A 15,167-nucleotide genomic window follows, 5' to 3' on the forward strand; every position below is an offset into this window, starting at 1 on the left:
TATTTCCCGAATGGCTGAAATATGCTGAAGTTAAGCCACTGTTTAAGAAGGGAGATAAAGAAATAGCATCAAATTTCCGTCCAATTTCACTGTTGCCAGCATTCTCAAAAATTTTCGAAAAAGTAATGTACAGTCGTCTTTATAACCATCTTATCTCAAATAACATACTGTCAAAGTCACAGTTTGGATTTCTAAAAGGTTCTGATATTGAGAAGGCTATCTACACTTACAGTGAAAATGTACTTAATTCATTAGACAAAAAATTGCAGGCAACTGGTATATTTTGTGATCTGTCAAAGGCATTTGACTGTGTAAATCACAATATCCTTTTAAGTAAACTAGAATATTATAGTGTAACAGGAAATGCTGCAAAATGGTTCAAATCTTATATCTCTGGCAGGAAACAAAGGGTGTTATTAGGAAAGAGACATGTATCAAGCTATCAGGCATCATCCAACTGGGAACTAATTACATGTGGGGTCCCACAATGTTCCATTTTGGGGCCCTTACTTTTTCTTGTGTATATCAATGACCTTTCATCAGTAACATTACCAGATGCCAAGTTTGTTTTGTTTGCTGATGATACAAACATTGCAATAAATAGCAAATCAAGTGAAGTCTTAGAAAGATCAGCCAATAAAATATTTGTGGACATTAATCACTGGTTCCTAGCCAATTCTTTGTCACTAAACTTTGAAAAAACACACTACATGCAGTTCAGAACTTGTAAGGGGTGTCCCAAGAGTATATGTCTAACATATGATGACAAGAAGATAGAAGAAGTGGACGGTGTTAAATTCTTGGGATTACAGCTTGATAATAAATTCAACTGGGAGGAGCACACCACAGAACTGCTGAAGCGTCTTAACAAATCTCTGTTTGCAATGCGAATTTTGTCAGACATAGGGGATATAAAAATGAAAAAGCTGGCATACTATGCTTACTTTCATTCCATAATGTCATATGGGATTATTTTCTGGGGTAATTCATCAAGCCAAGCTAAAGTTTTCCGGGCACAAAAACGTGCAGTAAGAATTATATGTGGTGTGAACTCAAGAACATCCTGCAGAAGCCTGTTTAGGGAACTAGGGATACTAACTACAGCTTCCCAATATATTTATTCCTTAATGAAATTTGTCATTAAAAATATATCACTTTTTCAAACCAACAGCTCAATTCATGGAATCAATACTAGAAATAAGAATAATCTTCACAAGGATTTAAAGTCACTTAGTCTTGTACAAAAAGGTGTGCATTATTCAGGAACACACATTTTCAATAACTTGCCAGCAGCCATAAAAAGCTTAACAACCAATGAAATTCAGTTTAAGAGAAGCCTAAAGGATTTATTGGTGGCCAACTCCTTCTACTCCATTGATGAATTTCTTAGGAAAACCAACTGATTTGTATATAAGTACAACATAACTTCTGCACAATTTCAGTGCAGTAATGTGTTCACTGAAAATTGTGTGTGTGTGTGTGTGTGTGTGTGTGTGTGTGTGTGTGTGTGCGCTTGTGTGTAAGTATAATCTAACTTCTGCACCATTTCAGTGCAGTAATGTGTTCATTGTAAATAAGTATTACAGTAGTTGTATTACATGTTTCTTACCTTATAAATAAATAAAAAACTTTTTTATTTTAAATTCAGTGCAATAGTATTTGTAAAATGACTCTTAGTGTTCATTAAAAAATGACGATCATTCCACTTGGGACCTGTGGAATGGTACATTAGCTTATTTGTTTTAGTTGTAAATATTTGTCATGTATTGTTGTTTTTCTGACATGTTCCACATCCTGGAGGACCTCCTCACTACGGATCAATTGGAATGAAAGTAAATCTAATCTAATCAAAAGTACGCGGTGCACGAGTGGTTGCACGGACTACGAATTTTTTTCTAAAGGAATTTATGCACTTTGTAAGCGGTGGAGGACTTGCATTGAGCGTGGGGGAGATTATGTTGAAAAGTGATATAGCCTTGTACCACTTCTGCACAATAAATAATAATTAAAAAAATTGTAAGGTTTTCATTTGACTCACCATCGTCGTCGGCTGATACTCGTATCAAAGTTTCAATTCTCTCCTGAGATTTTCTTTGTCACGTTTCAGGCGTGGAAGTGTCGTTGATGGCTTAGCAATCCAATACTAGTGTGGAACAGGCGGCCACAGACATTACAGCTGATGGAAGGTGGAGGACGTGGCTGAGCCTGGAGGAGTTTACGTCTCCGGCGTTAGTCATTCTCATTCTTCGACGTTCCAGCTTAGTTTTGAAGAGCATTTGAGGTAACTGAGCGCCAGCGACTTCGGTCTTCTGCTATTGTGGACCAGTTAATCGGATCGATGTTAAAGTTATCAGATTTTTCTTGTACTGGTCCTTACAACGTTTGAGAGGGGCACCTCGTTGCCTTTTACCTGTGCTCACTTCGCCGTACAGCATTTGGCGTGTCTGTCATTTTTCATCCGCTGGACATGTCCGACCCATCTGAGTTGATGTCCAATGGTAAGAGCTTCCATTCTATAAATTTTTGCTTTCTCAAGAACAGCCGTGTTGGATATGAAGTCATCCCATTTCAGGTTCATGATATATCTTAGCTTCTGTTGGTTGAAGCGTTCTAGTTTCTTCAGATCACAGCAATATAACGTCCAGGTTTCGCAACCGTATAGCAGGATGGAAATGACTACAGCTTTGTACACCATCAGTTTGGTGTACAGTGTTAGGTCTTTATTCAGGAAGACACGCTTCGTAAAACGTCCAAATGCTACATGGGCAGCACGTAGTCTATGCTCCATCTCTTTTCCAGATGAGCAGTTAGATGACAGTATGCTTCCTAGGTAGAAGAAATGGTCCACCTGTGCCAAGGGTGTATCATAAATGGATATGCTGAAGTCAGGAACGGAGGAGCCAGGAGTTGGCTGCGCCAACACCTTCGTCTTTGGAATATTCATGGAGAAACCAAATCATTCGTACGCCCTGCTGAAGGAATCAACTGACAGCTGCAACTCTGCAGGTGAATGAGCTGGAGAAGCATTGTCACCAGCATACTGCTGCTCTGTCACACGAGTGGAACTGGTGAACCTTTTGAATGGAGTCTGAACTGGTTGAATGATCCTCCATCGAGCCTGTACTTTAGTTCTATTCCTGCATTGTTTACGGATGTCTCGTAAAGCATAGCTGCCAGATACAATGCAAATAATGTTGGTGCAAGAACGCATCCTTGTTTAAGCCCACGTGTTATTGGGAATTCACCAGTTGTTTCATTCAGGCAGAGGACCTGTCCAGTCATATTATCATGGAGAGCTGCACCCTCGTATTACACCGAAGAGTCAAAGAAACTGCTACACCTGCCTAATATCGTGTAACGCCCGCTCCCGAGAGCATCGCAGAAGAGCCGCAGCACGACGTGGCCTGGACTCTATTAATGTCTGGAGTACAGCTGGAGGGAATTAACACAATGAATCCTGCAGGGCTGTCCATAAATTCGTAAGAGTAAGAGGGTAGAGATCTCTTCGGAACAGCACGTTGCAAGGGATCCCAGATATGCTTAGTAATGTTCATGTCTGGGGAGTTAGGTGGACAGCGGAAGTGTTTAAATTCAGAAGTGTGTTCCTGGAGCAGCTCTGTAACAATTCTGGACGTGTGGCGTCGCATTGTCCTGCTGGAATTGCCCAAGTCCGTCGGGATGCACAGTGGACATGAAAGGATGCGAGTTATCAGACAGGATGCTTACGTACGTGTCACCTGTTAGTCGTATCTAGACGTATCAGGGGTCCCACATCACTCCAACTGCACAAGCCCCAGGTAACATCTTTCCAGTCATCAACAATCCAAAGGCGGTGTCGACGGCCCTGGCGAGACGTAAAGCTTTGTCGTGCAGTCATCAAGGGTACACGAGGGAATCTTCGCCTCCGAAAGCCCATATCGATGATGTTTCGTTGAATGGTTCGCACGCTGACACTTGTTGATGGCCCAGCCTGAAATCTGCAGCAATATGCGGAAGTGTTGCAGTTCTGTCACTACGAACGATTCTCTTCACTTGTCGTTTGCCCCATTCTTGCAGAATATTTTTCCGGCCGCAGCGATGTCTGAGATTTGATGTTTCACCGGATTCGTGATATTCATAGTACACTCGTGAAATGAAATGGTCGTTCGGGAAAAATCCCAATTTCGTCGCTACCTCGGAGATGCTCTCTCTCATCGCTCGTGCGCCGACTATAACACCATGCTCAAACTCATTTAAATCTTGATAACCTATTATTGTAGCAGCAGTAACCGATCTAACTACTGCGCCAGACACTTGTCTTATATAGGCGTTGCCGACCGCAGCGCCTTATTCTGCCTGTTGACATACTCCGTATTTGATTACCCATGCCTATACTAGTTTCTTTGGCGCTTTATTGTATATCAGTATATTCTGGGGGGGATGTCGATATTTTGTCAACAGCCGCAACATGGAGGCAATCTACATTGATAACGGATAATTTTACTAAGATGGGCGCAATGTGGTGTGTCGCAGGAAATTCCATGTTTTTATACGGCAATTTAATAAAAACACATCCTAATGTAGTTTATTTAGAAATTTGCAGGGTATTTGCCACTGAGTAGGTTGGCAGACTAAATTTTTCGGAAGCTGAAGTCGACCAGACCCGGGTAGTTTTAATTGCATACAGCCGAGAAATGATAGGAATAAATACCTCAGCAGTGTTTGTACACTCAGTTGGAGAAGTAATTAATGAAAGGGCACTGTCAGATTGTTCGTGACTAACAATCCGCCGTTAACCTCGGTTGCTTTTTCGTAGAACATGTACAAATCGGGCCGGCCGCTGTGGAAGAGCGGTTCTACGCGCTTCAGTCTGGAACTGGCCGCCTGCTACGGTCGCAGGTTCGAATCCTGCCTCGGGCATGGATGTGTGTGATGTCCTTAGGTTAGTTAGGTTTAAGTAGTTTCTAAGTCTAGGGGAGTGAAGACCTCAGATGTTAATTTCCATAGTGCTTAGAGCCATTTGAACCATTTGTACAAATCGCAACATAAATGATTGAGATGAGGAGTGACTTGGATCAGTGAGGGAGCTAACACAATAGACAGATTCAAATATTCTTTATCGATCGAATATTTTTACAATTTACTAACTTACATCAGCCAGACTTTAGCTCCTTCAGCCAAGGCTATTCCTTTCTGCAACAATTTAATTAAGTTTTCCCACACGGAAGTCGTATTCCGTCAGCCAGAAAGTGGCTTCTCATTAATATAAATAAAAGTAGGACCTCTGAAAACACCCAGATGCGGTTATCTTCGTACTGCGGATTTTGAAAGTAAGAGTTTCTCACCTTTCCACACAGGTTTTTGTGCCTATGTCTTACTCTACCCATCATGTTGAATGCAGCAGACAACTGATTAGCTGTGATCGGTGTATCAAAATCACAGTGCGGTAGCTGGTTCCATACACAAAACAAACCATCTACCATAACAAATAACTGCGTTAGCGTGCGGCCGCACTACACGGTCTTCAACAGAGCCATGTGTAACACTCCTGTCTATATTCAGTTCACCGAATGAGAACACATACAAATGGTCAAATTTGGACTATACTGATGACTGAGCTTCCATTAACTACAAAACACTTTCACGAAAGCAGACCTGACTTAGCTGTCACAGTGATCGTATGTCCCTTTTCTTATTGCGAGAGTCGTATTGAAAACCCTTTAGGCACCAGGATTAGTATTTTTATTTCAAAATAAGAAAAAAAATCAGCAATCCACAGCACAAAGCAAAGAGGAGTTCACACAGCATTTGTTAGTGGCTACAGCGCAATTGTTTGCTGCTGTTGGCAGTGGTAGGTGGCCCGACCTCTACCGGTATGTTACGGAACTACAGTTCAAAACACTCCCCACCCAAAACTGCCACGATATAGTGTCCTAGCAAATAACACTTCCTAGCTACAGCATGCAGAGTAACTGAATTGCCACTTTGGTTGTTTCTTTCCACTCAGCAAGCAGTTTATCTGCATTCTTGAAAACAGTTTGCGTAAAATTTCAGTCGTCTTCTCGTGCACTCGCTTCTTTTGATACTTTTGCTGATGTTTTATTTTCCCATCACGAACTGCCACGTTTAGTTTCAGGCACTTCTCACTGTACTTCAGCCTTGCACGTGTAGCTGTGAGTCTGTGGTTCCTGTATTCTAGAGATGGGTAAACTGAAACACGTAACTGTTTCGAAACAAATGAAACAGTACAATGTAATGTTTCGATACGCTTTTTCGAAACAGTGAAACAGTTTGTGTCTTGTAATCTAATAAACCTACAAATTTTATCATCTTGAGTGTCTACTGTATAAGTATGTCCACATAAACACAAATGAGTTGCGAGAGCGCTAATCATATCCCAGAAAGTATGAAATTATCACTTAGGTGTCTTGGCAGTTTCGTATTTCTGCAGAAAATGCGCTGCATTCGTGTCATGTGGCATTCATACTTTTCAATTGGCTGAGGACAGCCATAGCTGAAGACAGAAAGGCCACCACGAATGGAACTGGAGGTGGGAGCAAACTGCAGAAACAACAGATATGCTACTGGAATTCCCACATTCCGTTAGTATAGGTAATATACCCATCCTGCTAATTGCCATGCACACAAAGGGAATCATTGAGGATAATAGGCACAGTGACTATAGACTCACAAATAACGCCAAATAATTCGAATAAATAACAAAATATAACAGAAAAAATTTTGTCTTTCAAGGTGTTCCGAACCGTTACTATAAATTCACCATGCTTCCTAGTCCTTCCCGTTCACCATTACACTATCAGTGAAATGTCAAACAGATTGCTTGCAATTATACCTACATCAGATTTATGTATATGTCTAATAACTGTCACTCTACGCATTTTTTATTCAAAATGTTGTAGGCTTGCTTACGTTTCTTAATATGATTACTGTACATGAACAGAGAAGCGTAAGTGTAATTTAACTGAATGATTTTCACATATTTATTATTTTGAATGTGATTAGTATGCGTTGTTTTATTGCTTGGTTAGTGTTTACAAAGCAGATATTACGCCATTTCGGAATATGACAGTCAGCTAGAAACGAAGCTTTATTTTCGGATATCTTAAGCTTCATGCTATTGTTTGTCACAAAGATTTTGACACTCTTGAAAGTGTTTCACGAAGTGGTATGTTAAATGTTTCAGTACCTGTGCCGAGCCCAAATCTCGTCCGACACAGAGGGGAATGAAACATCACTGTTTCGATACAATTAGTCCGTTCCAAGCACTGGTGGACTGAAACAGCTTTATTTTGAAACAACGATACAGTTTCTGTGTGTGGCTCGAGACCGAATGTGGCCGTTATCCGAGACAGGGGTGGATTGAAACACCACTGTTTCGAAACAGTGAACCGTAGCCGTTCCGAAACACTGAAACAGTTCCACGTATCGATACACTGTATCGAAAAATAGAAACAGTGGCCAAGTTTACTGTATTCTAATTCTTCTATGTGCTTACAAAGTTCATTACTTCATTGGTTTGTTTGTAAGGGGGGGGGGGGGGGAGGCAGAGGGGGAGAGAGGAGGGAGGAGGTCGAAAAGTTTCTAGCGTAACAAATTAACTTCATAATACCAACTTGTCTTTCAGGAAAACACCCGTGTACACGAACACACTTGCAGGCACTCTCAGGTAACTTCTGCAAACCATACAAATAAAAGGTCTTAGAGTCCAACCAAGCGTTCACTGCATCATCATTGTCAAATCGTCGTTCTTTGAGGTCTCTTTTAGGATTGGGAAAAGAAAAGGTTCTGATGGAGCCAAAACTGGAAAACACGGTGGATGACGTAACAACTCGATCCGCCGTCACGCAGAGTTTCCTGTGTTGCGAGGGCTTTGTCCGCCGGTGCGTTGTCCTGATGCAAAAGAACTCCGCGCACCAATTTTCCGCGCCTTGTTTCGTTTATCCTTTCTCTCAAACGGCGCAGGAGGGTGCGATAGTATGATGCATTGATAGTTACGACCATTTGCAAGTAATCCACCATAATCACCCTTTCTGCATCCGTGGCTGATTTCTGCACACGGAATTTTTTTGAGATAGGAGAGAAAGGATGTTTCCATTGTTGTGAGTGGTGTTCTCTCTCAGCATCAAAATGTGGTGAACCCACTTTTCGTCCATTGTCACATACTTCCAAGAAAGCAGTCTTCATCCCCTTCAAATTGGCGGACGATTTCTTCACAACACTGCCCACACTCCCGTCTCTGATCTGCATTCAAGTCTTTCGGGACCCACCGAGATCAAATTTTCCGTATTCCCAATAGCCACAATAATGTCATCAGCACGCCCATGGGAGATTCCAAATGTGGTGTCAATGTGCTGCAACGTTGCTAGACGATCATGCAAAGTCGTATCATGAATTAGAGCTACTGTTTCGCTCCTTGGCGCGTCTCCCACACTCGTTCTTCCACGTTAGAAGTCGGACGCACAGAGTTTCTCACAGTTGCATTAGACGGAGCACTGTCCCTAAGTCTATTCCACATTGGTCGCCATTCCCTTCAAATAAAGATATTAAATCACAGCACGGTACTTGATTCTCTCCATATTCGCCATTTTGCTTACACGACGGTATACAACGCATCCTAGAGACAAAACTAAGCTGCAGCCGCGAAATTCGACTTCCATACTCACAAAAGGTCACCATAAAAGTGGTGGTGTTTGTACGAGACATTACGGTAATTATCTCGGGCTAGAAACTTTTCGACCGTCCCTCATATATGCAATGTAGCGCAATTCCGATGCGGGTATATAAACACGGACATGGAGCAAGGGATTTGCGTGGTATTCGTGTCCTTGCGGTGTGACACAGTAAATGTGGCAATGTGAAATACGGCGACGTTATTGTCAAATACATCCAAGCAGGACCAGCGCGCTATTGTTCTTTCGTTGGCTGCCGAAAGACAAACAACGGTCGACATCCATCGGAGAATGAAGAAAGTGTATGGGGCAGCATATCCGTCGAAAATCACCATTGTGGAATCGATACTACTGCTTCATGATAAGTCGCGCACCCATATCGCTGATGTAGCAATGCAGTAGTTACGCCAGTTCAAGTGGGAAACAACTCGAGCACCTGCGCTGTAGTCCCTGATCTCTCCCCATGCGATTATCACGCATTCGGTCCTTTATAAAAAGGCGTCGAACGGTCAAAGATTACTGTCTTACGAGCATTTTCAGCAGACAGTTAGGGGACTTCTTTCACGAAGGAGGTCACGGTATTTTAGCCTGATCAGCATCCTGGTTCTGGACTGCGCTACCTTTAGACGAAAACTTTCCTTTTTGTGCCCCACTTATGGATTTGGAAACCAGTGTGTTCGGACAGACATGGTGCCTTTCGATGAAAGTTTAAATAACGATAGCTTTTATTTCAGTCATCAGATTTTGATGTAATAAAGTCTGTACGTCGCCTCAAGCTAACTCAAGTTAACTCTGAAAATCCCATGAAAATTCGTCTTGTAGTTTTGAGGTTTCAAGCGTTGCCTCCCTCCCTCCCCCCTCCTGCTCTTTCTTGCGTTTTTCAGACATAGCCAGCCTTTTTCACGAGGTCATTTATCCATGACGACGACGCCTTATTTTCACACATCACACTGACTCATACATCTTTCTGACATGTATACGCCTGTAAGATCAGAACCAGGTATGGACATCAGTCGGTGAAACAGAAGCGAAACTGTTTTTCTCAGCGATACTACTATAGACCATCGTATGCTGACAGTTACCTTTTGCTTATATGTTACGTGTGTGTGTTGAAAAGTACTGACTCTGAATTTATGTGAAAACTATTTAAGCTTTTTAAAGTAAGTTTTTATTAACATTGTTCATCTTTATTCTTCATGCCTATAAATTTTTCTCAACGTAGTCACACCTAGCGAGAGACCATTTTGTTGATACCGTCACTAGAAGGCGTTACTTGGTTGACACAGCCACAGTCTACCTCTACCTCTGCATGCATTGCTTCATCACCATCAAACTGAATTCCTCGAAGATGTTGTTTAAGCTTTGGAATCGGATCAAAATCGCATGGGGCAGGTCGGGACTCGTGGAGGGTGATCGATGACAGTGAACACAAGGCGTCGAATTGTTGTAGATGTCGCGGCGCTCGTGTGTGGTCTGGCATTGTTATGCTGAAGGAGAGGTATTCCGTGTGTGGAGGAATTCTTACAATTTGTGAAACTCGATTGCAGTACGCTGCTTTTCCCGCACTAATATAGTTACGTTAGACGCCGTCCTGATACAAAGTTGAAAGTACCATTTGGAGCCCTCTAGCGGCAGGTGATTGAAACTTGCGTATGCGAAGCGAGAAAATCGACTTAGGAATGTGCATTACGTGTAATACCAAACCGATATTGAGAACAGAATAAAAAAAAGACGCATTGCCTTTCATAATGCTTTCGTATAAAGTTTTTAGCTTCTGTTGGCTGACGGGGAACATTTAAAAGTGCTCTGTGGGCACAGCGAAGTAGTTCAGTTGGCGACGCTGCCACTAGTAAGTCTTGCTGTTTTGAAAGACGAACCCAAGGTGACGAAATTCAGCGCTTCATTTGCCATCTCTTCCACAATTACGTAAATAATTTCTGGTGAAGCACTAGATTTTATGAGTGATGTGTCCTATTCTCACACTACTCCACTCATATAAAAAGTTTCATTGCCTTGTCTAATTCGTCCTTTTGGAACGATATTAAAATTTTTTGACGCCTCCCCCCAACCTGATCCGTTCGTGACTCTATAGCTATATAGGCAGCTGAGTATATAGAGTTCGTGGTTGGGTGCATCGGTGAGACTCAGCTGAAAGCAATTCCCGTTTAAATTTTATATTCGGGACACACACAGTATTTCGACAAGTAGTCTGAATAACATTCTCAATGTGATTACTCCCCTCTTCTGTGTTTTGTGAATGCCTGAAAAAGCTGAAACTTCCTGTAATTTATCACCACCAGGCCAGAAAAGTGAAAATCACAAATCATGTCGAAGTCAATTTATGTTTTAGAACCATTTGAGTATAAATGACTAAATGATATACTACGTCTGTCCAGTTTCTGAAGAGAGTTAAGTATTAATACGGAACGAACGAAAGTTGGCGACACTGTAATAAGGAACAGTATTAGCGCTTGTTGCGCCTAACGCGCGAAATAACTGGCTGCGGTGACGAATCGTAGCCCGAAGCCTACGTTAGGCTGCTATCTGTCGGTCTGCCCCTTAACTCGGACCAATCACATTTAAATAAGGTCGTATCAAAAATTGTATTGAGTATTTTCAAAACGCTCCGGTTTACCAGGTGATATTTAGGTAGGAACTTTCGAATACAGCTTAAATTTTTACGAAACATTTCATTTTATAGAACAGCTTTCTGTAGAGCCATGTTTTATTACGCTCGCACGTATTCTAATACACTCGACGTCGTCTCGACTTTCGATAAGTTATTTTATCATTGGTTTTTCCACTTCATTTAATTACTCCTGTTGCACACGCCTATCCCGTATCGTTTTTAAAATAATTTTCGGAATTCAAAATTTATGTTAGTAGACGTACATCTTAGGTACATTTCAGTACCCTTCATATGATTCTAGTGTAACATGGTCTCTTGCAGTTGGCCTCTGACATATTCTTAAGCTGTTGCCTACGAAGAATGGATATACGCTAAAGTCGGACGACGCAAGCATGACGGGTGTCATGTTATGAACAATAACAACTTAAGATTGGAAAAATTCTGGAGAAAATCCGTACCGAATTTGCCCTTTCTACTGAAAACTTATTCCTTGTGTATATGTACAGGTACGTGTTCATTCTGTTACTGGTAATCCCTCATGTAGATAGTCATTTAATAAAAGAAAAACACTGGCAATAACGGCAAAAAAATCCAGTCTGCACTCTGTGTGCATCCCGGGAGCAGTCATGCCAGATGTGGAATGGGTGCTTCTGGATGGCATGAAGGACATAGAGAGCAGCCAACTGCAGACAGTGGCTCATGTTGGTACTAATGATATGCATCGCTCTGAAAGTCAAGCAGCCACATCCTCGTGCTCTTAAATTCAACGTCTGTTTTATCCTACAACCATTAAAACTCTTTAAAGACGTCTTACACCTTATTTCTTAAATGTTTCCAAAAATATTGCCTACATCATTACTGGTAACTTAAGGTACTATCTCTGCGTACAACAATCGGCAAAAGATGAGCAACTGCCTGTCAGTTTTTTCATAGGCTCTATCTTATGATAGTCTTCCATAAACTGCAGGACCTATATATGAATACACCGTCCGCAATATTGTAGAGGTTGCTCAGCCCCAGAATATTTTGAATCCATACAGACGCAGGTTGTGAATTTTCATTAATCGAATTCTTACCTTTTATTTACATGTGCCAAAAGTAATAGACCAAAGAAGACACTCAAAAACAAAATGCATCGGACAGTGCAACAGCGACTTGACATCATAAGATGTCTTACACCTTATTTCTTAAATGTTTCCAAAAATATTGCCTTCATCATTACTGGTAACTTAAGGTACTATCTCTGCGTACAACAATCGGCAAAAGATGAGCAACTGCTTGTCAGTTTTTTCATAGGCTCTATCTTACGATAGTCTTCCATAAACTGCAGGACCTATATATACCCTTTCCTCCAGGGGTAATTAACAAAATCTTTGCTCTTACGGAATGAAATCGCTCGCAAGAGGCAGCTCCGATTATAATTAAATCGCAAAAATTGTTACAAAATCAAAATTCGTTCTCTATGATGCACAGGTGGTTTGTAATAAATGGATAGATAACATCCTTATTTATGTTCGCCAAGTTTCCAACGGTATTGTAAAGAGGATTAAATACTAACTTGGCCTACAAAAATTGTTTAATCTAAAACACGCGGGTTGATGTAATCGGAGATAAAAATGCTAGACCGATAGTATAAATTCTGTGACATGATTCTGCTTATGACGCCGGTCTAAATAGTTGAAATTTCGGATGTTTAGAACAACAAGCGAAGATAATGAGTAGCAGCTCTCTGCACATACCTAAATACACTTCGCACTTTGGGTGTGGTAAGACAAATGTTCCTGTGATATGATCATGGATATGTCATACACGAGAGCAACGTAAGATGTTGTATCTCAGGTTTACGATTGCTTTGACAGCTCCGAGAATGTAGGTTCGCGTAGTGGGAAAGAGTTAAATGCGGCCACCAGTTGCGAGGCTAACGTGAAGTCACTCAGTTGGCCTGTGACCACTAGCGGCAAAAGGCGGCGAGTTGGAATAAAAAAACTACCACTCAGGTATGTAGCAAAAAATGTGTTGGTTTGCAGGACCGAAGAATCATGACGAGAAGCTACGTTAACGTTTGCATGAGTCTCATTCCCTTCCGAAAGTGATGTGAAATGTGATTTAAATTTAAAGTTCTCAATGAGAGAGAACCTGGAAGTTACCATTTAAGCAGCCGTTTTAGAGGACAGAAAAACTCAGCTGGATCTAGTCGTAAATTAGTGCTGGGATTACTTGACATTGTACTCTAAGAATTCAGCAAGCGGCAGTGATTATTGATAAATGTAAAACCTGTTATCTCCTGTATCACAGGTTTTCCAGTCGGCGTCAGCGATTATTTCTGAGAACCTTCAGTGTCAACTGACTGGGTGCAAACTTTTACTCAGAGATGCCTTCGCTATTAAATATTACATTAACTATGAGCTGTAATTGTAGACGAAAGCCTTTCGTTGCATTGCGTCTAGAGAACGAAACTAAAGTGTCTTATTTCACCGGAGAAATACTACATACCAGAGTAATGATTGACTAAGTGGGTAACTCTTCAGCCAACGTTGTCTTATTATACAGCAACATGTATTAATACCGCGGTTGATAATGTTTTTTTTTTTCTTGGTGCAGACGTAACAAATTCTTAAGCTACGTAGTGAAAAGTATTCCTCGATTATTTTTGAATCTGTGCCGTTCCTCATAACAATACGTAATGGTAGATTTTAATCCAATTGCCATATTTGTTAGAGAACAATTTCCATTGTAGTAGCTAAGCGATTGTTGGTCGATGCAAAATAAATAAGCCAACGCATTGTGAACTCGACGTGTATATTTAATACTGTTAAATTTATTTTGCAGGTGAAACCTCAATGTCAATTACAGACTTACTGGGTCTTAATGTGCCAAGAGGAACGCTCTTGGGAAGTAATAGCAGCCTGAATTCCCCATCTCCTCAGTTGTACGACCCATCACAAAATTCGAGGTTCTTCCAGGTAAAGACCGACGTCATGCATAATTTACGTCTGATTGCGCAGTGTATCATGACAGTGTCTTTGTTTTTACCTACACCAGACAAGTTTTATCAGGGAATAGCATTAACTAAGTTGCCATAAGTTCTGTGTCGGGTACTGTTGTTAAACGTTATTTCTAATCGCTTCTTCACAAAGTTGAACATCTTCCACGCTCTTGCAGGAAGAACCACATTATCTGGACATGATGGATGCATCCGGATTCCACACACCACTTCACAACCCGTGTGCCTTCAGAAGTTCCCCAGCGTACAGGTAAAAACACTATGATGTTGATAGAAACCCTGGACAAAAAGTTACTGTAATGTACTACACTTAACATCAGTAGTTACTGTACAAGTCAGTAGGGTTTTTACATGTTTTAAAGTCGTGAAGTTTTTTTCTATGAGGTAGATGGTATGCACATAGCTTGATTTTCTTGTCAGAATATTTGAAATGCATGTGAATGTAGTTCACTAGTGAACTGCAAATGTACAGAAAATAAATTGTGTGAAGGCTGAAATTTTACTGCATAAATAAAAATGGCTTTTCAATACACTGAAATAAATTAAGCAGTTCCTGAAAATGTAAATATATCGCGTATGTATTGTGGAAGCCCTTTGATGTGACACTGTTATATAACTTCTAGTCTTTGCATCAATTGGATGATGGACATAGACTCTTGTCATGTTGCATAGAGTTTAATGCTGTAGTAGGTATTGCAGGCATCTGTCAATCAAATCTGTAGAATCTGCCTTATTGAAGGTGGAAACACTCTTCTCATTATAACGTGAAGTAGGCCAGAACTGAAACAACATAACTGTTCCTTGCAGACAGCATTTAAAATGTCTATTCATTGTGTTCATTTGACTATGATTAAATTCCGTTAGT

The 15,167-nt window shown here is 41.0% G+C and overlaps 1 protein-coding gene across 1 annotated transcript in view; it reads left to right on the top strand.

Moving 5' to 3' along the window:
* Nucleotides 1-9,641: 9,641 nt before the first annotated feature.
* Nucleotides 9,642-15,167, top strand: part of LOC124718739 (cytoplasmic polyadenylation element-binding protein 1) — a 59,616-nt gene continuing 54,090 nt past the window's right edge. Inside the window, exons 1-3 of the mRNA XM_047244355.1 lie at nucleotides 9,642-9,669; nucleotides 14,128-14,261; nucleotides 14,461-14,552. Coding sequence (XP_047100311.1) covers nucleotides 9,642-9,669; nucleotides 14,128-14,261; nucleotides 14,461-14,552 — 254 coding nt within the window. The remainder of the gene's footprint in view (nucleotides 9,670-14,127; nucleotides 14,262-14,460; nucleotides 14,553-15,167) is intronic.

The sequence above is a fragment of the Schistocerca piceifrons genome, chromosome 10 (genome assembly GCF_021461385.2).
Source record: "Schistocerca piceifrons isolate TAMUIC-IGC-003096 chromosome 10, iqSchPice1.1, whole genome shotgun sequence".
Taxonomy (NCBI): Eukaryota; Metazoa; Arthropoda; class Insecta; order Orthoptera; family Acrididae; genus Schistocerca; species Schistocerca piceifrons.